Below are 21,844 nucleotides of genomic sequence, written 5' to 3'. Positions count from 1 at the left end.
CTTGGAACAGGTTGGTGAAAATGCCCGAGATCTGCTCAGTTTACGGTAGATTCTAGTGACCCAGCAAGAGGCACGTCACTCACAAACCGAAAACAATTCAGCCTCGGAGAAAAAAAGAATTGGAAAGGCAGTGATGGAATTTATCAAGAACATCAAAGACACAACAGGAAGTGGCTTCTTATCAAAGACTAACATTAAAGACAGCAAACCCAAGGAGAAAACAAAAAAAGGTTTTGAAAATTCTGCACACCACTGTTAACCTTCACTGTCCTCTCTCAAACAGCAGCGTTATCTTTCTCAAGGATATAGGATCATGGTAATCATTCGATGAATTTTCCAGTGATTACAGTACTGTTGTCTTGGTATTTTTCTAAAAACTTCTTAGCTTTAATAGCAGGTGTCATGCTAATTAAATCAGGCTATTTGATTGGTTAATTGTGATCATGGAATTTCTATTATCTCTAATCTGGTATGAGAAGGCCACAACTACTTCTTGGCCTGGACTTTTCTTTGTTCTGCCAATGCTTCCTATTTTTTTGCTGTTGTAACATCTAATAAAATGATCATAGGTAACAAGTTTTCTATTTCCAGAGAACAGTTGGATTGCAAAAGAATCAGGATCCAACACAGCATAAAGTCTCTCTGCCAAAAGGCTGACACTGAAAAATAACTCCGTGAATTCATCTGACATGAGAGCGCATCATTCAGTCCATCATACTTGTACTGTGCTTTGGATAGTTATCCCATTCAGCCTGCCACCTGTCATTAGGAAAACACTGAAATACTTTATTAAATAGTGGCAAGGTGTCTAGAATGTCATTAATATAATCAGACAATTAAAGTACTTTTCCCAAAAGAGATACAAGTGACTTTAGAGTCTGGAATCTGCAGCAAAATACAAGATACTGGAGGAACTTTGTGGGTCAGGCATGACCTAGAGAGGGAAATGAACACTCAATCTTTTGGGTTGAGTCTGGACTGAAAAACTTTTTTAAACTATACTGGCTGTAATCTCCTTTTATATCCCATCTTCCCTCTATCTTTCAGTCTACATGAAGGGTCTTGACTTTAAATGCTGACTGTTCATTTCCCTCCAGAGATGCTGTCTGATCTGTTGAGAGTCCAGTGTTGTTTTATGAGAGAGAACAGTGACATTCAGAGAGTGAATATTGGTGAACCAGTCATTACAGTTGAATTTCCAAAAGGCTCATGACAGTTACAGTCCAGTTGGATTTCCACAAAGAAATTACTGCACAAGCAAAAAGCTCATGACAGTGCAAGCAGTACATCAGCATGCACTGACAATTCGCCCACAGTAAACAGACTGGGATAAATAGTCAGCTAACTATACCTGACACCCAGGAGTCAGGGAGTGAATGGGGGGCAGAGGGCCAGTACTGCAGCTTCCAACGATTAATCGAAATGACCATGTTAAGGCCAAATTTGTTCTCCTGGGCAGTCCAGTTTAACTCCGCCACGGACAGTCCTAAGTTCAACTGCAAAAGTAAGAGGGTTGGGCATGGGGCTAGCAACCCCAACCTGTGAAAACCCAGTGCTACATAAATGCCAACAGAAGCTCGAAAGACCCCATCCCTGCAAGAGAAAGCACACACCAAGAAGATGGGTTACATCTGGAGACAATGTGAAAGACTGGCCCAGGACGGAAGACTTTGGTGATCTGCTATCAGCAGTGCCTATCCCAGTAGGGGTGATGGGGCTTGTTGAGTTAAGAACACTCCAGTTTACTCCAATGTCCCAAAGTCCTGCGGACTGGTGAGTTAATTGCTAAGTGCTAATAACCATAGTGCAGCTGGGTGGTTTGAGAATTTGGGTCGAGTTCACGGGCAGATGAGAGAATATGTCACAAGGAAATAAGTTGCAGAATGGGATGGATGGAAATGGCACACGTGCTGTTCGAGGTCATCATTGTCGAGATGGAGATCATATGTGTACAAAAGGTACAATGATTAACACATTTGCAGCTGCAGCACAGGCACAAAGCATCATGTCAACAGCATTCACTAGAAAAATATACACTAAATTATACAAATTTTACCAGAAACAAAACAAAAATAGTCTATTTTAGTTCAAAGTAATCAAACTGATCGTAGTGTTGCTAAGCTATCATGATTAGGGCTGGGCCAGTTGGTTCAGGAGTCAAACGGTTGAAGGGTAGCTGTTTTCGAACCTAATGTGGGACTTCAGACTTGTACCTCCTGCCTGAAGGCAGCTGCAAGAAGATGGCATTGCTCGGGTTACCGGGATCTTAAATGACGGACGCTGCCTTCCTGAGACAGCCTACAGTAGACAGATTCATCAGTGGGGAGAATGATGTGCCCATGATGCATTGGGCCAAGTCTGCTAAACTTTGCAGCTCATTTTCCTGCACGTTACATGTTTTATACAAGAAGTAAATACTCCAAAGTAAAGTGATCACCCTTTAATTTTCTGAACATAACAGATTACTCATGGTTTGCACAACCAGTCTCAGCAGTATATTTAAGCTATTCAAAGGTCAAAAGTCCATTGGGAAACATCAGTACTAAGAGCAATTAAAGATTAAAGTAATTTCAACAGGTGGCAGAATAAACCTGATTCTGCAAGCTTTCAATGTTCAGCAGTGGTCCCATCCCTCATTCTCCAAGGTTCACAAAGAACAGCAGAAATGCCCAGTCACTTACAGCTCTGACCCTACATCAGCACATTGGTGCATATCCACACAACACACACCGGTCCGGCAGAAGGGCTTCAGCCCCAAACACCCACTGGTTTTTTTTTCTACAGAAGCTGCCTGGCCTGCTGAGTTCCTCCAGCATTTCGTATGTGTTGCTTGGACTTCCAGCATCTACAGACTTTCTCTTGTTAGTGCATTTCCACATCTCAAATACAGCCCACCTGAACGCACAAGCCCATCAAATGGCCCTATCATCTCTCTCTGGTTTCCAACTTCCTTCCCTTTATTCCACGATCTATTGTCCTCTCCTATCAGATTCCTTCTTTCTCAGCCACTTAGTTCTTCCACCTATCACTTCCCAGTTTCTTACTTCACCATCCCTCCCCCACCCTCCTTACCACCCGCCAGTGTATACTCCAACCCCTCACCCAAACTCCTCCTCCGAGTTTCTGCCCCCTTCCTTTCCAGACCAAATGAAGCTCTCAGCCCCAAAAACACTGACAGTTTATTCCCCTCCAGAGGTATTGCCTGATGTGCCGAGGTTCCCCACTCCCTCCCCAGCTCGTCTACCTCTCTACTCCCCGTCTCCCTCCCCTCCACTACCCACCCGTCTCCCTCCCCATCCCCTACCCACCTACCTCTCCCTCCCTCCCCTACCCACCCGTTTCCCTCCCCCTCCCCTACCCACCCGTCTCCCTCCCCCTCCCTATCCCCTACCCACCCGCCTCTCCCTTCCCCCCCACCCGTCTCTCCCTGCCTCCCTCTCCCCTCCCTATCGTCACTCTCTCTCCCTAACCCATCAAATGGACAGGACAATCCATCTTCTCAACACAAAATACCATATTTTTCAACTCCCCCTCTGTGTCCTTATTTACAACATGAAACCTCTTATGTAACTGCAGTAGAAAGTTAACACAATGCACTTTTGATCAAACATTGTCAGACTTATACACAGTGACATATTTAGAGATGTTTCTGGGAAAATATTTTGCACTTGCTTCCCTCTGGGACTGTGTTTGATTTCCTAGTACAGTCCAGTGGGGACAAGTTTACAGTGCCGGCCCTAGTCAGTACAAATTAGAACACTGGCTCAATTCTGATGCTATTCCCAGTCCAAAAGCTGTGTTGTAGCTACAACCAGTGGAAAAACACCTCCCTGCCCCACCCACACCTCCAAATGTTTCATTATTATTAGGCGCTGTATCCTAGCACACATCAGCTACAGAACTAAAGCAGCCCCAATGTACAAATAAAATTAACCTAGAGAGAAAATCCTGTCTCCCATTCGTCACATTTACAGCCCTAAACCCTGCATTAAAATAATTTACTTCCAGCAGTCAAGTACATAAAAACACAAACAGGAAATGGGACAGGACAGGACATTAAACAGGTACTGCCTGCCTTTGTAGAAATGGAGAGAGAAACTCGGGCCAAATAATGCCAAGGAGTTGTTCTATTTTAAAATACTTCCTTGGACATAGTATTTATCGCTACCCATCTCCAAACTCTGGATCTGTCAGGTTACGTCTTGTGGACCTTGCACTGGGCACTGGGCTGTCCACCTGCGCTGCACTTTCTCCAACAGTAACTGTATTCTGCATTCTGTTACCACCTTTCCCTTTGTACTACGTCAAAATATTTGTTTTGGAATGACCTGATGGATGGATATAAAAACAAGCTTTTCACTATGACAATAATAAACCCATTGTTCTCAAAGCTAAGACAAAGGAAGTGTGTTATCCATATTCCTAATGTTAGGGGAGAGATTTAATAGGAACTAGCAAGGAACAACATCTGCACCCAGAGAGGTGTTAGAACACTGAATGAGCTGCCAGAGGAAGTTGGGTTGAGGCAGGTACATTAACGACATTTAAAAGGCATTCGGATAGGTACATGGATAGGAAAGACTTGGAGGGATATGGTCCTAAAGTGGGCAAATGCAATTAGTTTAAATGGGAATCTTTGCTGACGTGACCATTTGGACGAAAGGGCCTGTTTTCGAGCTGTATGATGCTATGGCTCGATAAATTATGTGAAGTCACATTACCTAACCAGTTACAATTGAAAGATTTCTTAAAGGCAAATTGCTAATACACATGACTTTTAGTTTTTAATTCCAGACTTGTATAGTCAGTTGAATTTGTGCCAATGTGCGACACGAAGTTCCATCTCAGAATCTACAGCGCACGCTCCTGGATACAGATTCAGCAACAACCAATGTACTGCAGTACAATGTCCCACTTGGTCTACGAGAGCAGCACTCCCTCATAACTGCACTGCAGTGTAAAACACGGAGGGACTGCACAAGTAGGGAGTGGAACTTCAACCCATTAGACAACTCCCTGAATGGTGATGGTACTGGTGCCCCTCTCCTTCTTGCTGAAGGCCATGGCATTGAGAGGTCCTGTCCTACTGAGTTGCTGTAGAGTCACAGAGCACAGAACGAACTGTTTGGCCCAAGACGCCAGTTTGTTTTGCACTCAGCTGCGTGAACCAAAACAAAACTGAGCAATGGAGATTACGGGCATTATAAGGGATGTCCGATAAAGTGAATAAAGAGAAGACATTTCTGAGGGAGGTGAATCACTTCCTGGAGGGCTCTGGTCAAGACAAATCAGCTAAAAAAAAGGATTTCCTCACAGAAACGGTAACCCCCCCATGTCAGTATACGATGTGCCACACTAAAAGCTACATAAGGCAGAACTTAGCAAAGGGTAAATGGACATACACTCACCCACTCTGAGGGTATGGACTTCACTGACAAGCCCAGTATTTACTGACAACTTTAACTACTCTTAAGAAAGTAGTTCAGTGCTTCTGGTGAACATACTCCCCCACAGTATTGGGAAGGGAGTTCCAGGATTCAGAACCAAATGGTAACACATCTCCAAGTCAAAGTGCTGTGCCTTGGAAGGAACTCCCGAAGCATCCATGCTCCTGGTGCCCTTACTCTTCTTGATGAAGGGCATGGCACTGAGAGGTGCTGCCAGAGTCATATAGCATGGACCAAGCTACTTGGCTCACCTAGACCATGTCAACCTGATCTTCTGCCTAGTCCCATCTACCTGCACCCAAACTGTATTTCCCCTAACCCCTTCCATCACCATACCCACCTAAACTTCTATTAAATGTTACAATTGAACCTACATCCACCACTTCCACACTCACACCACACCGAGTGAAGGCGTTTCCCCAAAAATTCCCCTGAAATATGCTGCTTTCACACTAAATCTACAATCTCCACTTCTAAGTCTCCCTCAACCACAGGAGAAAATGCCTACATACATTCACCATATCCACGTTCGGAAATAACCTCTCCTCACTAACAATCAACACCGGCACACCTCAAACGCCATCTGTAAACGTGCTGACATCACAACTACAGTTGACAGAACTTCAGATGGTACGGGATGGTACAGCTGGTTGAGTGGTGTCACAACAATCTTGTACTCAATGTCAGTAGGACCAAGGTACTGATTGTGGCCTTCAGAAAGGGAAAGTTGAGGGAACACACACCAGTCCTTAGAGGTGTCAGCAGTGGAAAGAATGAGTAGTTTCAAGTTCCTGGGTGTCAACATCTCTGAAGGTCTATCCTGGGCCCAACATATTGAAGAACTTAGAAAGAAGGCACAGCAGGGACTATAGTTCATTAGTTTCAGTATTCTAACTGGCTGCACAACCAACTGGTATGGAAGATCCACTGCACAGGATCAGAAAAAGCTGCAGAAAGTTGTAAACTCAGTCAGCTTCATCATGGGCACTACCTCACCTGCATCAAGGTCACCTTCAAAAGCTGATGCCTCAAAAAGGTGGCATCCATCATTAAGGACCCCCCCCCCCCCCATCACCAAGGACATGCCCTCCTCTCATTTCTACCAGCAAGGTAGTGGTACAGGAGCTTGATGATACGCACTCAACGTTTCAGGAACAAGTTCTTCCCCTCCACTCATTAGATTGCTGAATGGACAATCTCACTATTTTTTCCTTCTCTTTGGCTCTCTTTTTGCACTAAATATTTATTTCAAAATCCTAAATGGTATGTGCATGGAAGAGAGTGCGAGGGAATGAGTAATTGGTGACAGACCTATACAACTCTCTAATATTCTCAAAAAATGTTTTTATAAAAGTCTTTACTTTTGACAATATGACCCAACAGGCAGACAAGATGTCAAGGACTGCACTTTTTGAAAATCTATCAACAATTGCTGTTCAGGATGATAGAACACAGACCATTCAGCCCATCAATGCCATGTTAACTATTGTAAACAGCTGTCCAATACATCCTAGCTCCCTCCTGCAATGCGTCACAAATGCACAGCTGGTCATCTATTGTTCATCCAATTTTCCAGCAATCGTAATAAGAAATCAAAAACAAAGGATAAACAAAAGTAAGCCTTCCCTTGCAGTGTTATTTAAATTCAGGCTCGGCTACCTGCCATTTTTTTAATGTAGCTGTGTTGTAAACATTGCTAAGGACAGTGCAGGGATGAGGTCTCTAATCTTAAAAAACTTTCCAGAAGCCTTCGGCAACAGAGTTCAGTAAACAGATTTAAAATTAAGATAAAGCTGCGGCCCATTTCTATTAAAAGACCTATAATTCAGATAAAACAACCAGGGTGTTATTTTCACCAGGAGAGACTTTTCCCATGGAAAACTTATTCCTGGTGAAGCATCAGATGTTAGGGATGCACAAGGATCGACCATTAGTAAAGAGATTCCGGAAGGGTGGTCAAAGAAGAGGAACGGCGGTGGTCAATTTTAAAATCAACACCATCACCATACTGGAAGACATGACAGGTCACCAAACCAGAGTGGGGTGTGTTAAGTGGACCTGATGGTTGTTATGGGCAGCCAAGCTTGGCTAACTCAAAAGATTACAAGCACTGGAACGTGGGAGAGGGCTGTAATGAATAAAACAGAAGATAAGGTAGGCTTTAGCACAAGCACTGCAGGTCTCCTGTCGATTGATGATGAGCACTGTCCGTAAGACCGTAAGACATAGGTGCAGTATTAGGCCATTCATCCCATCAACTCTGCTCCACCACTCCATCCTGGCAGATTTATTACCCCTCTCAACTCCATTCTCATGCTTTCTCTCCATAACCTTTGTCAAAAAGCATGGAGAAACAGTCGCCAAAGAGTCATGAACCCCTTCTGAAATGCCTCCATTGCTATTACTGTAAATAAACACATCTCTCAGATCAAACTTATGCCTGATGTCATCGAAATTTGACTGCTTACTACAAACAAAGTACACTGCACACCATAAGTGCATTACGCTTGAGGCCATCTTGAGAAGTATGTGAACAACCTTGTAGAAAGCCCCTCATTGTTTTTCTTTACTTTTCAGCAAGACATTCTCAGAATTAGAATCACTTTACTGCCAGAATGTGAAACATATCAGAACTGATTGTGGTTCAATGCCAAGCATAAAACACAAGACAATACCATAACTGACAACACAATAGTAACCATCAATCTGCAAGACAATAACGCAAACAGCCATGAGCAATTGAAAATTAGCAGAACAGTCACATGTATAAATGTCAATAATCAAACTTAAATAAACGTGCAAATATAAACAGACTCAATAATTATTAACAGAACAAGGAGAACAGGAAAGACAATGTGCAGGGATATTCACCCGAGTGAGTTTTGTTGAGAAGCTGGAGAGCGACAGGAAAGAAACTTCAAAAACAACATGTAGTCCTGGTGAAGATGGACTTGTGGTATCTCCCCGATGGAAAATTGGTGAGTGGGTGAGTGGAGTCAGCTGTTTTCTTCACGCTTGAGGTGAATGGTCTTCAAAGTTAACAGTAGACTCCGCTGAGCAGGCGACTTACTGCAACCTGGACTTGGAGGGCGGAGGCAGCGGAAAACCGAACCATGACAGAGGTGGTCACCACACTCTCAAAGATGGCTAAATAAAACTTCAGTCAAAATACACCCTGGGATGTTAAGTTGCTACGTTGGCGTAGGAAGAATAATCTCTCCATCTTGTGATGGGCATAACATGCTTGTCCCACTGGGATTTGAATGACTCAACCACAGTCACAGCCTAACCATTAATTTCTAAAGGGGAGGGGAGGCAGGTAGGGGCTTGTGAGTAGAAGTTAATCCTCATTTCCACTCTCTTGATAGCATTCTCCAAGTTACTAAGAGCACACCATGTCGCAAGATGGCCTACCTCCCTGTGACTGCAGATGACATCATTATTAGGGATGAGACAAACTACAGTCGTGTCATCTGCGAACTTTAGGATTTTAATGGATTTGTCTGTGGAGGTAGTTATTTGATTGAAGTGGGAACAGGAGGGGTAAAAGAACACAGGCCTGTGGAGAGCCAGTGTTTATAGACATTGGATCAGACAAATAGGACTCCAGCCTTACATACTGCTTCCTTCCTGTAGGGTACAGCTAGCTGTGATAGCATGCTGTAGGGCAACTCCATAACAATAACGTAGAAGGCAGAGCTAAAATCCACAAGCAAAATCCTCACATAGGTGTCAGAGGAGTCCAAATGTAATGAAGACACAAGTTAACTACAACCATACCTGAGCGATGTACTTTATAAGCAAACTGTAGCGGGTCAAGAAGAGGACCAGTAATGGACTTAAGGTTTCAAAACTACTGAAGTCAAACAACTGGCCTAAAAAAAAATCACCAAATCCAGTGATCTTGTCTTTCCAGGGAACTGGAATGACCATAACAACTTTAAAGCAGTCCGGAACCCTGCATAACTCAGGGAGGTGTTAAGTATCTCAGTGAAGACAGGAGCTAGCTGATCTTCACAGTGCCTTAAAGTACCAGGTGAAGCACCACCAGGGCCTGCAGCTTTTCTCATGTTCTGTTTTCCAAGTAGTTTGCAAATGTCTTCTTATTTCACAGAAAGTATAGGGTGGGGTGGATGGGGGGGTGGTGTGGGGCTGAAGGTGAATGGGACTGAGGTGAAGGGGGATGGCGCCATTGGAATGGTTGTGCAAGGGTGGGGGGGGGGTTAGGGGCTCAGCATATCAAAAGCCGAGGAACTGAGAAGAGGTAGATGTTGATTTTCTGTTAAAGAAAAAATAACCTTGTGCCAAACTGCTTGCTTGAAACACAGAAGCAGGGTATCAAATATTTCAAAATGGTTCACTAACACACGCAAAATGTAGTTCCAAAAAATTCCAGTCATTCTATTCCCACATTCTCAACTAGTATTTACCCAGGGAACCTAACAACATGCAAAGCTGGAAGTTCTATTTAGAGGTTAAAAACACCCAGGTTCTGGACTGAGGTAAACCAAGAGCAATTAGTGGTGTCTTGCAATTTTGGGTTCTTCCTCCAAGTAACTAAAACCAGACACAAACTGGTATTGTTCTAAGCCAGATTTCCTGGATACTCTCAAACTATTTTACAACTGAGTTTCAATATGGTGCCACGTTATTAAATCAAAACACATTCCAGAAGCAAAAAAACAACCAAATAATCTAAGCCTCTTTATATTCTCTCTTTGTGATATTTAATCTAGGCAACAAAACTGGCACAATAATGCCCTCAACCTACCAGCTCTGGCAGTGTTACAAATGTAACATGAAATGGCCCATGCCTTACAAAAGATATTGTCTTTCACAAGTACTTGTAGCATCCATTTATACACAGCAGGTTTTCTCAAAGTGTGTTGTAATAATAAATACATAACTGGTTTTTAAAACATTGATTGGGAAATAAACTCTGCCAAGGAAGCAGGGAGTTTCATAAAAGCAGTTTCAGAAGAGCGGCTATATCCACCCAAGGGAGCAAATGGCGCCTGAGATTTCAATCAGATCGGGAAGGCAGAAGGTAAGAATTCCATTAGTACACACTTGAGTGCCAATTTATTTATGTACTCAAATATTTCGTACCCACATCTATTTTTGCACATCACAGAAACCATCTTCCCTTCCTACCTACACTTCTGTCCGCTTTGGAAAAGTAGCCAACATGATTGTGAGGATCTCTTCCCCCCCCCCCCCCCCACACACACAATCAGGCAGACAATACAAAAGCCTCGACAGCACATACCACCAGGCTCAATGGCAACTGCTATCCTGTGTTAAGGCTATTGAAAACTCCCCTAGTACAATAACATAGACTCTTGGCTCAGAGACTACTTCACCATTTTGTCCGTCCTCTCTCTAAACGCAACACTATCCTGCATTCTGTTACTGTTTTACATGGTACTACCTCAATGCACTGCCGTAATGACAACATAAAAACTAGGTTTTTCACCGCAAGTTAGTACATGTGACAATAAACCAACATACCAATTTTGAGTCACAAGTGCGCAAGTACTTCAAGACTAGCAAAGGTGACCGCCTCTTCTTCCATCCTTTTTTTCTGGGGTCCACAGAACAAAGGTTTTGACAGCAAAATTCAAACGAGCCTTTCAGGACTGATGTCAAGGAGCTAAAACTGGAACTGAACGTTTCAAAACCACCTCCTGTCTTGTTAGTGCACAAAACCCAAGACCGTCTCAACCTCTCTCCTCCAAGATGCTCTAGGTTAGGGGTTACACGTTCCTTGATCACGACCTTGTGATGCATCTTGGAATAACTTTCCACCGTACAGCCATCAGACGAGCTGGTGCTTTCAAACTCCATGAAGTTTGATTCGTGCCTTCTCACACTAGTTGCGGTTACAGCACACTATACTTAAACATTTAGTCCTCCAAACGTTCGCTCACTTCAAAAAAAAACTCTTATCACTGTCGCTAACAAAAAGCTTTTGTTCAAAACAGGAAAGATGGCATATTTGGAAAGAGCAGATTCTTTCCAACCCACTTCTCTGGATAATCAGCAACACGATCATATGATATATCCCACAAGGCTGCTGACTCAAGTCACTGGGAATGAAATCAGGCAAGGAGCAACGAAAGGACGCAGCTGAATTACTTTCAGGTACTATCTCATCACATCAAAGGGTTATTCATAACCAAATTACTTTTGAAATACTGTCGTTGTTATGTATGCAGAAAATAAAGAATTTCACAAACAAGAACTGTGAACAAATAACTAATCTCCACAATGATGGCTATCATCTTTGGTTTTAGCAAAAGCACCGTGAAGTTTCCAAACAAGTGTGCGTCATTATTTGAGTACCATGGCTAAATGTCAGTTTAGATTCTATTAGTGGGACTCACACCAAACTTCCACGCAAACGCGCTAAATGAGCAAATGAAGTTGCGCAGATTAAGAAGTTACTTAAATTATTAGTGAGTTATACCATCCATCAAAAGCAGACATGACAGTATGGTCAATGCCCTCTGTATCACTGACAAAAGATCTGTTCGCCGTTTTAGGCATCATATTGTATATCAACTGACTTCTCGACGGCCAAGACTTCAGATTACTATCATATAACGATGGAGATACCAGTCAAACACACACGCCTTGACAACTCACAATCACAACAGAACTTTACGTTTATCATTATATTCCCACCGGGCTGCCGGCTGCCGTGGCGACATCACGGGTGGAACACCGACTACTGTAGTTATATCACTTGTGGAACGCCGGCTACCGTGGCTATATCACGGGTGGATGTACAAGACAGATGGAACCGGCTACCGTGGTTATATCACGGGTGGAACGCCGGCTACCGTGGTTATATCACGGGTGGAACGCCGGCTACCGTGGCTATATCACGGGTGGAACGCCGGCTACCGTGGTTACATCACGGGTGGAACGCCGGCTACCGTGGCTATATCACGGGTGGATGTACAAGACAGATGGAACCGGCTACCGTGGTTATATCACGGGTGGAACGCCGGCTACCGTGGTTATATCACGGGTGGAACGCCGGCTACCGTGGTTACATCACGGGTGGAACGCCGGCTACCGTGGCTATATCACGGGTGGAACGCCGGCTACCGTGGTTATATCACGGATGGAACGCCGGCTACCGTGGTTATATCACGGGTGGATGTACAAGACAGATGGAACACCGGCTACCGTGGTTATATCACGGATGGAACGCCGGCTACCGTGGTTACATCACGGGTGGAACGCCGGCTACCGTGGTTACATCACGGGTGGAACGCCGGCTACCGTGGTTATATCACGGGTGGATGTACAAGACAGATGGAACACCGGCTACCGTGGTTACATCACGGATGGAACGCCGGCTACCGTGGTTACATCACGGATGGAACGCCGGCTATTGTTACATCACGGATGGAACGCCGGCTACTGTGTCACAAGCCTCGGCCATTGTCGCGGAGCCGGGTCTTTTGTGCAACTCTCCCACCGTCTACGTTGCCCCTGGTCCGCTAGCCGCCACCTAGAGACGCGCCCTTACCCGCAGCTCCATGTCTCCTGCACTCTGAAGGTTCCCCGCCGCTGTCGTGCTATCTATCTCTCAGCAGACCCACTGATTGACTCAGATTTGCATGAAGCCAACGCACAACTGACGCCAGCCTCGCCGAGCAAGAGGGCTGCGCTGCACTTCCTGGCCGGCACTCCGCACACAGCGACAGCTGGCGGAGCGCGAAGCCTGGCGCAAGTCCGGGAGACCGTGCGCCGCCCAGCGCCGGCTGCCCAACTTTGTTTCTCCAGGAGATGGGAAACTTCTTATCAGTGTCCATCGGACAGGTTCTTACCTCCGATCGCTCCTGAACAGAATGCCTCGTTGGGCAATTTTAGAAGGCGCTTAGACGGTGCTGGAACAACTCTCCGGATCAGACAGCATCCTCCACAAATGCTGTCCAACCTGCTGTGTTTTTCTAGCGTTATTTTTTCAGTTTCGTTCAGATTACCATCATCTCCAGTTTTTTCCCGACTTGGATGCAAGGACTTGTGCAGGGCATTTAAATATGTTAGCTTTTGCAAAGTCATATTGAAACATGAACATTATACACAGGTTATCACATAATTATTGAGATGATTAAACCTTTGGTGGTTACGTTTTATTAGAATCAGATTGAATATCACTGGCCTGTGATTTGCGGGAGCAATACTTTACAATACATGATAATAAAATACTATAAATTACAATAAGAAGAATATAAATAAATTAAATAAGAAAAATAATAAAAGAGAAAAAGAAGTCATATAAGTGGGCCTGGAGTCATGTCAAAGTCAAAAGCCAAAGTCTAGTTTATTGTCCTGTACACAAGTTCAAGTATGCACAGGTGCAATGGAAAACTTGCTTGCAGCATCATTATAGGCACATAACATCAGATAAGCAGTATTTGCGAATAAACCATGCATAAGTTAAATACCAGTAAGAGTGCAATTGGAACTAAACAAAAACAAAGTCCATTGATTTAAATGATCAAGGTGAAAAGAAATGGTGATTGGGGTTTGCAGGTTGGTCAAGAATACAATGGTTGAAAGCAAGTAGCTGTTTTTGAGACGAGAAAATCTGCAGATGCTGGAAGTCCAATCGACATGCACAAAATGCTGGAGGAACTCAGCAGGCCAGGCAGTTGACATTTCTGGCCGAAGCCGCTTCATTAGGAGAGTCTTTTCCATAGGTGCTGTCTGGCCTGCAGAGTTCCTCCCACATTTTGTACGTGTAGCTGTTCTTAAACCTGGTGGTGTGGGTCTTCAGGCATCTGTACCTCAAAGATTCAAAGTACTGTGCATGTATTATGCAGTATACAACCCCGAGATATGTCTTCCCCCAGTCAGCCACAAAACAAAGAAAAACCGTGGAACTGGTTCAAAGAAAATCATCTACCACCACCATCTCCAATACCAACACATAAACAAAAATGAATCGCACAAACAGCAAAAAAGAAGCGAAGAACACAGAATACAAAACACAAAATCAGAAGAGTCTAGACCAGTTGATTCCCAATGGGACGGTTACGTGTACTAAGGTAAACACAAAGTACACTGCAGATGCTGTGGTCAAAGCAACATGTACAACAAGCTGGAGGAACTCAGCAGGTCCCAGGTGACTCAATCCCTCCTCATAGGTTAACCCCTTCATCCCTGCAATCAACCTGGTGAACCTCCTCTGCACTGTCTCCAAAGCCAGTATCCTTCCTCAAGTATGGAGACCAGAAATGCACACAGTACTCCAAGTGTGGCCTCACCAGAACCCTGTACAGTTGCAGCATGACCTCCCTCTTCTTGAATTCAATCCCTCTAGCAATGAAGGCCAACATTCCATTTGCCTTCTTAATAACCTGTTGTACCTGCAAACCAACTTTTTGCAATTCATGAACAAGCACTCCCAAGTCCCTCTGCACAACAGCATGCTGCAATCTTTCACCATTTAAATCAAAATCTGCTCTTCTATTATTCCTTCCAAAGTGGATTATCTTGCATTTACTAATGCTGTATTCCATCTGCCAGACCTTGGCCCACTCACTTAACCTATCTATATCCCTCTGCAGACTCTCCACATCCTCTGTACAATTTGCTTTTCCACTCAGTTTACTGTCATCAGCAAATTGTGCTATGCTACACTCAGTCCCCTCTTCCAAATCATCAATGTAAATGGTAAACAGCTGTGACTCCTGCGCACCCCAATCACCACAGACTGCCAACTAGAGAAACACCCATTTATACCAGCTCTCTGCCTTTTATCGGTTAACCAATCCACTATCCATGCCAATACACTTCTTCCAACTCCATATCTTATTTATAAATCTCTTGTGCAGCACCTTATCGAATACCTTCTCGAAATTCAAGTATATGACATCTGCCTGTTCCCCTCAATCCACTGCACTCATTAAGTCCCCAAGGAGCTCCAGTAAGCTTGTCAAACAGGACCTGCCCTTTCTGAATCCATGCTGTGTCTGTCTAATGGAACCACTCCTTTCTAAATTTTTAATTATTTCTTCCTTAATACAGCTTCAAGCATTTTCCAGGCTACAGATGTTAAGCTAACTGGCCTATAGTTGCCTGTCTTTGCCTACATCCATTTTTAGAAAGTGGCGTGACATTTGCTGTCTTCCAGTCCGCTGGAACCTGCCCAGAGTCTAGAGAGTTTTGATAAATGATTACCAACGCATCTACTATAACCTCCACCAATTCCATCAGCACCCTGGGATGCATCCCATCAAGACCAGGAAACTTATCTGCCTTCAGGCCCTCTAGTTTACTCATCACTACCTCTTTAGTGACAGTGATTTTATCAAGGTCCTCACCTCCCATTTCATCCATAACATCCTTCTTTGGCATATTAGATGTGTTCTCCACTGTGAAGATGGACACAAAATAGTCATTCAATGCCTCAGCCATTTCCTTATCATCCAATATCAATTTCCCCTTACCATCTTCCAAGGGTCCTACGTTGACTTTAGGCACCCTCTTCCACTTTATATATTTATAAAAACTTTTGCTATCTGTTTTATTTTGTGTTAATTTACTTAACCATATAGCCATATAACCATATAACAATTACAGCATGGAAACAGGCCATCTCAGCCCTTCTAGTCTGTGCCGAATGCTTACTCTCACCTAGTCCCACCTACCTGCACTCAGTCCATAACCCTCCATTCTTTTCCTGTCTATGTACCTAACCAATTTTTTTCTTAAATGACAAAATCAATCCTGCCTCTACCACTTCTATTGGAAGCTCGTTCCACACAGCTACCACTCTCCGAGTAAAGAAGTTCCCTCTCGTGTTACCCCTAACTTGGGTCCAAAGGTTGTCATAGATGAAGGGTGGTAGTGGGGACAAGCTCCCACTGCTAACAAATGCTCTTCATGGCGTGCATATCAAACAGCCTCTGACAACCAAGTCCAACTCCTGGCCTTCACGTGTGGCATAGTTCTTATGCCCAGCGGAGCTGTTCTCACTGACAGGAGAAGGAGCAAAAGCACCTTAAAACCGTTTGCTCCAGGCACATGGGGCTCATTAACCACGGATGGTACCTCATCTAGGAGAGGGAAAACTCCGACTTCAAACCTCCGCTGCTTTGCGGCTATACCTGCCCACGGGAAAGGCCGAGGAAAAATCCCGAGTCGGAGTCCTGAAGGCGGCTGACTGCTGTACCCAGCACCGGCACGGCAACTCCTGCGATGCTGCTGGCTCCAAACTGGACCGACTTTCATCGTTCCTTTGGACCAGTCATCAGCGTGGGGGGGGGGGGGGTCCCACTGCATGGGCAACAGACGGATCTCCATATCAACTCTGCCCTGGCTTGCGCCCTGGAGAGGCCACTCCTGCTTTGCTTTATAGCGTTGGACAATCACGGGAAGCAGCAGTTACTGGTTATAAGTCATAATGCTTGATTGGCATAGAGCATGGCGCCAGAGGTTGCTTCCGACGGTGGGAAAGACCACTGCGTTTCACTGGACAGCTACTGCCCGCTTCAAGCTGGGCAGCCCCTAGCCAATAAGGTGCTGTCCCGCCACAGTCAGTCTTCCTCATTGGGTGCATGGGGATAATGGATTATTCCATGAAGAGCTGACTGTAACTACTGCACCAGACAAGAAAGAAAACAAATCAAATAAGACAACCCCCCTCAAGTTGGAATGTTGGAATGTCCACACAATGATGACTGGACTTGACTAAAACCTCAAGGATATCAAAGATGCACAAGGAACAGCAGTCATTAACAATGAGCTACTAAGGCTCAAAGTAGGTACAGCTACCCTACAAGAAATGCATTTGGCAGATTCAGGTACACTGAAGGAAAGGGACTACACATTTTTCAGGCAGGGAAAGAACCAAGACGAGCCCCGTGACAATGGAGCAGGTTTTGCCATTAGGAACTCCTTGTTGCAAATGTTGGAGCCACCAGAAAATGGATCAGAACGACTTATGAATCTCCACCTACACACCAGTCGTGGCCCAGTATCTCTCATCAGTGTGCATGCCCCTACCTTGAACTCCACCTCTGAGGCAAAAGTCATGTTCTACAACAAATTAGAAGCTGTTGTCAGGAACATTCCCAGCGATGAGCACCTCGTTCGCCTTGGTAACTTCAACGCCAGAGTGGGAGCTAATAACAATTCCTGGCCGTCTTGTCTTGGCCACTTTGGAAATGGCAAAATAAATGGCAATGGACAACGTCTCCTACAGATCTGCTCCTATCACGGCCTATGTGTAACTAACTCCTACTTTCAGATGAAGTCACAGTACAAGATCTCATTGGTGACATCCATGGTTTAAACACTGGCGCCAACTGGACGTAATCATCACCAGGCCCTCTTTCATCAACTCTGTATTAATCACCCGCTCATACCACAGTGCAGACTGCGATACAGATCATGTTCCAATATGCTGCGAGATCAAACTACGTCCGAAGAAAATCCACCACTCCAAACATTCTGGAAAACCTCGCATCAACACAACAGAGATGAAGCTGTCAGAAAAGGTTGCCCAGTTTGCCAGGTCAGTACAGGGTGCCATGACTACCTCCTCACGAGGAGACACTGCAACAGAACAATGGTCATACCTTTGCGACACCATCCACGAATCAGCACTCTCTATCTTTGGAAGAAAGACCACAAAGAGCAGTGACTGGTTTGAGGCAAAGTCCAACATCCTGACTCCTGTCATCGAAGCCAAGCGTGCAGCTCTCACAGAGTACAAGCGCTCACCATTGACCAAACACTCCAGGCACTTCGAGCTGCTAGAAGCAAAGTGCACCAGACTGCAAGGCAGTGCGCAAATGAGTCCTGGCTCCAGCTCAGTGAGGACATTCAGACAGCAGCTGTGACAGGCAACATCAGATTGATGTATGATGGTATCAAGAAGGCCCTTGGCCCATCACAGAGCAAGACAGCACCCCTGAGGTCATCCAGCGGTGAAATGATCACTGATAAAAGCAAGCAGATGGAACGCTGGGTAGAACACTACTCTGAGCTCTACTCGAGGGAAAATGTTGTTGTTAGCTCAGCCATTGATGCTATCGATTGTCTACCAGTCATGGATGAGCTCAACTCCGAACCAACCATTGAGGACCTCAGCAAGGCAACTGACAGTCTGGCCCCAGGAAAAGCTCCTGGCAGTGACGGGATTCCTCCAGACCTGATCAAACACCGCAAGAGCTCATTCCTCCAACCTTTACACAAGGTCCTCCGTCAGTGATGGAAGGAAGGAGCCATACCACAGGATATGAGTGACTCCAAAGTTGTCACTTTGTACAAGAACAAGGGTGATAGGAGTGACTGCAACAACTACAGGGGTATTTCCCTCCTAAGTATTGTCAACAAAGTCTTATCTCGTGTAACTCTGGCACGTCTACAAACTCTGGCAGAACGGGTCTACCCTGAGTCCCAGTGTGGTTTTGCACCAGAAGGTCAACTGTCGACATGATTTTCTCACTCCGTCAACTCCAGGAGAAGTGCAGGGAACAACAGAAACCCCTCTATGTCGCTTTCATGGACTTGACCAAGGCTTTCGACCTTGTCGGCAGGGATGGGCTCTTTCAGACTCTCCTCAAGATCGGCTGCTCCTCGAAACTCCGAAGTATCATCAGGTCATTCCACGACGACATGAGGGCTACTGTTCAGTACGATGGCAGCTCATCAGAACCCTTCGCTATTCGTAGTGGAGTCAAACAAGGATGCGTGTTGGCCCCAACATTACTCGGCATCTTCTCTCTGCTATTGAAGCACGCGTTTGGGACGTCGACAGAAAGCATCTACGTGCACACCAGGTCTGATGGGCGGCTGTTCAACCCTGCGCTCCTGAGAGCAAGAACAAAGGTGTGAAAGTTCTAAAAACGTGACATGCTCTTTGCCGATGATGCTGCTATAACCTCGCACACCAAACAGCAACTACAAACTCTCATGGACCACTTCTCAAAGGCATGCAAGGACTTTGGGCTACCATCAGCCTAAAGAAAACAAATGTCCTTGCCCAGAACGTAGTGGAGACACCAGTCATTACCATCAACAATTACAATCTAGAAGCGGTCCACAAGTTCACATGCTTGGAGTCGACCATTAGCGACACTCTCTCCCTCGATGCTGAAATCAATAGACGTATCGGCAAAGCAGCATTGATCCTCGCTCGACTCTCCTCGCGGGTCTGGGAGAATCCGAAACTCACTACAAAGACCAAGACTGCTGTGTACAATGCACGTGTTATCAGCACCCTCCTGTATGGTAGCGAGACTTGGACCATCTACTCCAAACAGGAGAGGAAAGTCAATAGTTCTCACCTGAGCAGCCTTCGCCACATCCTCATCATCACCTGGAGAGACAAAGTCCCAGTCTCTGAGGTCCTCTCCCGCACTGGACTTCCCACAATGTTCATGCTTTTAAAACAACTCAGACAGCACTGGCTGGGCCACATCCGTCATATGAAGGATGGTAGTCTCCCAAAGCATTTCCTCTACGGAGAACTAGCAACAGGCAAGGGAAACGTTGGTAGACCCCAGCTTTGCTTCAAGGACCTCTGCAAGTGTGACATGAAAGCCTAAAAATCAACACAGACTGCTGGGAGGATACAGCAGATGACCACAACAAGTGGCGAGGTATTCTTCAGCAACACCTAGAGCAAAGCAAAAGAGTGATCCTGAGTCAGTTTGAGGAGCGGAGAACTAAACAGAGAGCACAGTGGACAATGGACAACAATTCCACAACGCCCTACACATGCAGCAACTGTGGCAGAGCTTACCGTTCCAGGATCGGCCTCAATAGCCACAGTCGGTGCTGCTCGACAAACCAATGACTACCAGAGGCGCAGTACCCATGGCCAATGGCCAACCACAACCGATGGAGGCACACACACACACACACACATTCATACTTCATCTTACCTTTCCTTATTTTTTGTTTAGTTGTTCTCTGTTGCTTTTTAAAGTTTTCCCAATCCTCCAGTCTCCCACTACTCTTTGCGACTCTGTACATCTGAGCTTTTAATTTGATACTATCTTTTATTTCCTTTGTTATCCAAGGTTGGCTCTCCCCACACTTACTGTCCTCACTTTTGACTGGAATATACTTTTGTTGAGCACTGTGAAAAATCTCTTTGAAAGTATTCCACTGTTCCTCAACTGTCCTACCAAATAGCCTGTGCTCCCAATCCACATTAGCCAACTCCTCCCTCATCCTGTTGTATTCTCCCTTGTTCAAGCATAATACAATAGTTTTAGATCTAACTATTTCATCCTCCATCTGTATGTGAAATTCAATCATACTATGATCACTCTTTCCAAGAGGATCCCTGACTACAAGATCTTTAATCTTACCTGTCTCAATGCACAGGACAAGATCTAAGATAGTATTTCCCCTTGTAAGTTCACTAACATGCTGCTCAAGAAAGCCATCACACCCTTCCTGCCTATCTTTCTGTATTACCTGATACCCTTGGATATTTTATCCCCAGTCATCTCCACCTTGCAACCAGGTTTCTGTAATGGCAACTAAATCAAATGCCTTGGTACTGATCAGTGCCACAAGTTCACTAACCTTGCTTCTAATACTAAGGGCATTTAGATGAAGTGCCCTTATACTCATTGTCCTTTTAGAATCTAGTGACCTATGTGATTTTTGCTTTTTACTTTTATGCACTCTACTCTTACTTTTTTCTTCACTAACTCTAGCTTTGGTCTCTGCATCACTTCCCTCTTCTTTTCTGTGCAAGTTCCCATTCCCCTGCCATATTAATTTAAAGCCTCTCCACCAGCACTAGCAAGCAATCTCCCTAGGACATTGATCCCGGCCCAGCCCAGATGTAGACCATCTGGACAGTACTGGTCCCACCTCCCCCCGAAGCGGTTCCAATGCCCCAAGAGTCCGAAACCCTCCCTCCTGCACCACCGTTCAAGCCACATATTCATTCTAGCCATCCTGTTGTTCCAACTCTGGCTAGCATGTGGCACCGGTAATAATCCTGAGATTATTACCTTTGAGGTCCTACTCTTTAATTTATCTCCTAGTTCCCTAAATTCAGCTTGCAGGACCTCATCCTGCTTTCTTCCTGTATCGTTAGTACCTACATGCACCACAACAGCTGGCTACTCACCCTCCCCTTTCAGAATGCCCTGTAACCTCTCTGAGACTTCTCTGACCTTTGCACCCAGGAGGCAACACACCATATGGGAGTCCCGTTTGTGGCCACAGAAGCTCCTCTCTATTCCCCTACCATGGAATCCCCTACCACAACAGCTCCGCCACTCTTTTTCTTGCCCTCATGCACAGCAGAGCCACCCACGGTGCCATGATCCTGGCTACTGCTGCCTTCACCTAATGAGCCATCTGCCCCAACAGACTTCAAAGCGGTATATCTGATTTGG

At 45.1% G+C, this 21,844-nt stretch overlaps 1 protein-coding gene across 2 annotated transcripts in view; it reads right to left on the bottom strand.

The window, feature by feature from the left end:
• Positions 1-13,126, bottom strand: part of sgpl1 (sphingosine-1-phosphate lyase 1) — a 91,580-nt gene extending 78,454 nt beyond the window's left edge. The window contains exon 1 of one of the 2 annotated variants that reach the window (XM_059946441.1): positions 12,991-13,126. In XM_059946441.1, coding sequence (XP_059802424.1) covers positions 12,991-13,002 — 12 coding nt within the window. In that variant the 5' untranslated portion in view covers positions 13,003-13,126. Of the gene's footprint in view, positions 1-10,958; positions 11,423-12,990 lie in introns of those variants that run through there. The other variant, XM_059946440.1, reaches the window with a different exon arrangement.
• Positions 13,127-21,844: the final 8,718 nt, after the last annotated feature.

Source organism: Hypanus sabinus, chromosome 21, assembly GCF_030144855.1.
Source record: "Hypanus sabinus isolate sHypSab1 chromosome 21, sHypSab1.hap1, whole genome shotgun sequence".
Classification (NCBI taxonomy): domain Eukaryota; kingdom Metazoa; phylum Chordata; class Chondrichthyes; order Myliobatiformes; family Dasyatidae; genus Hypanus; species Hypanus sabinus.
The sequence above is the reverse complement of the archived record's forward strand: the minus strand, read 5'-3'. Positions and strand labels throughout refer to the sequence as shown.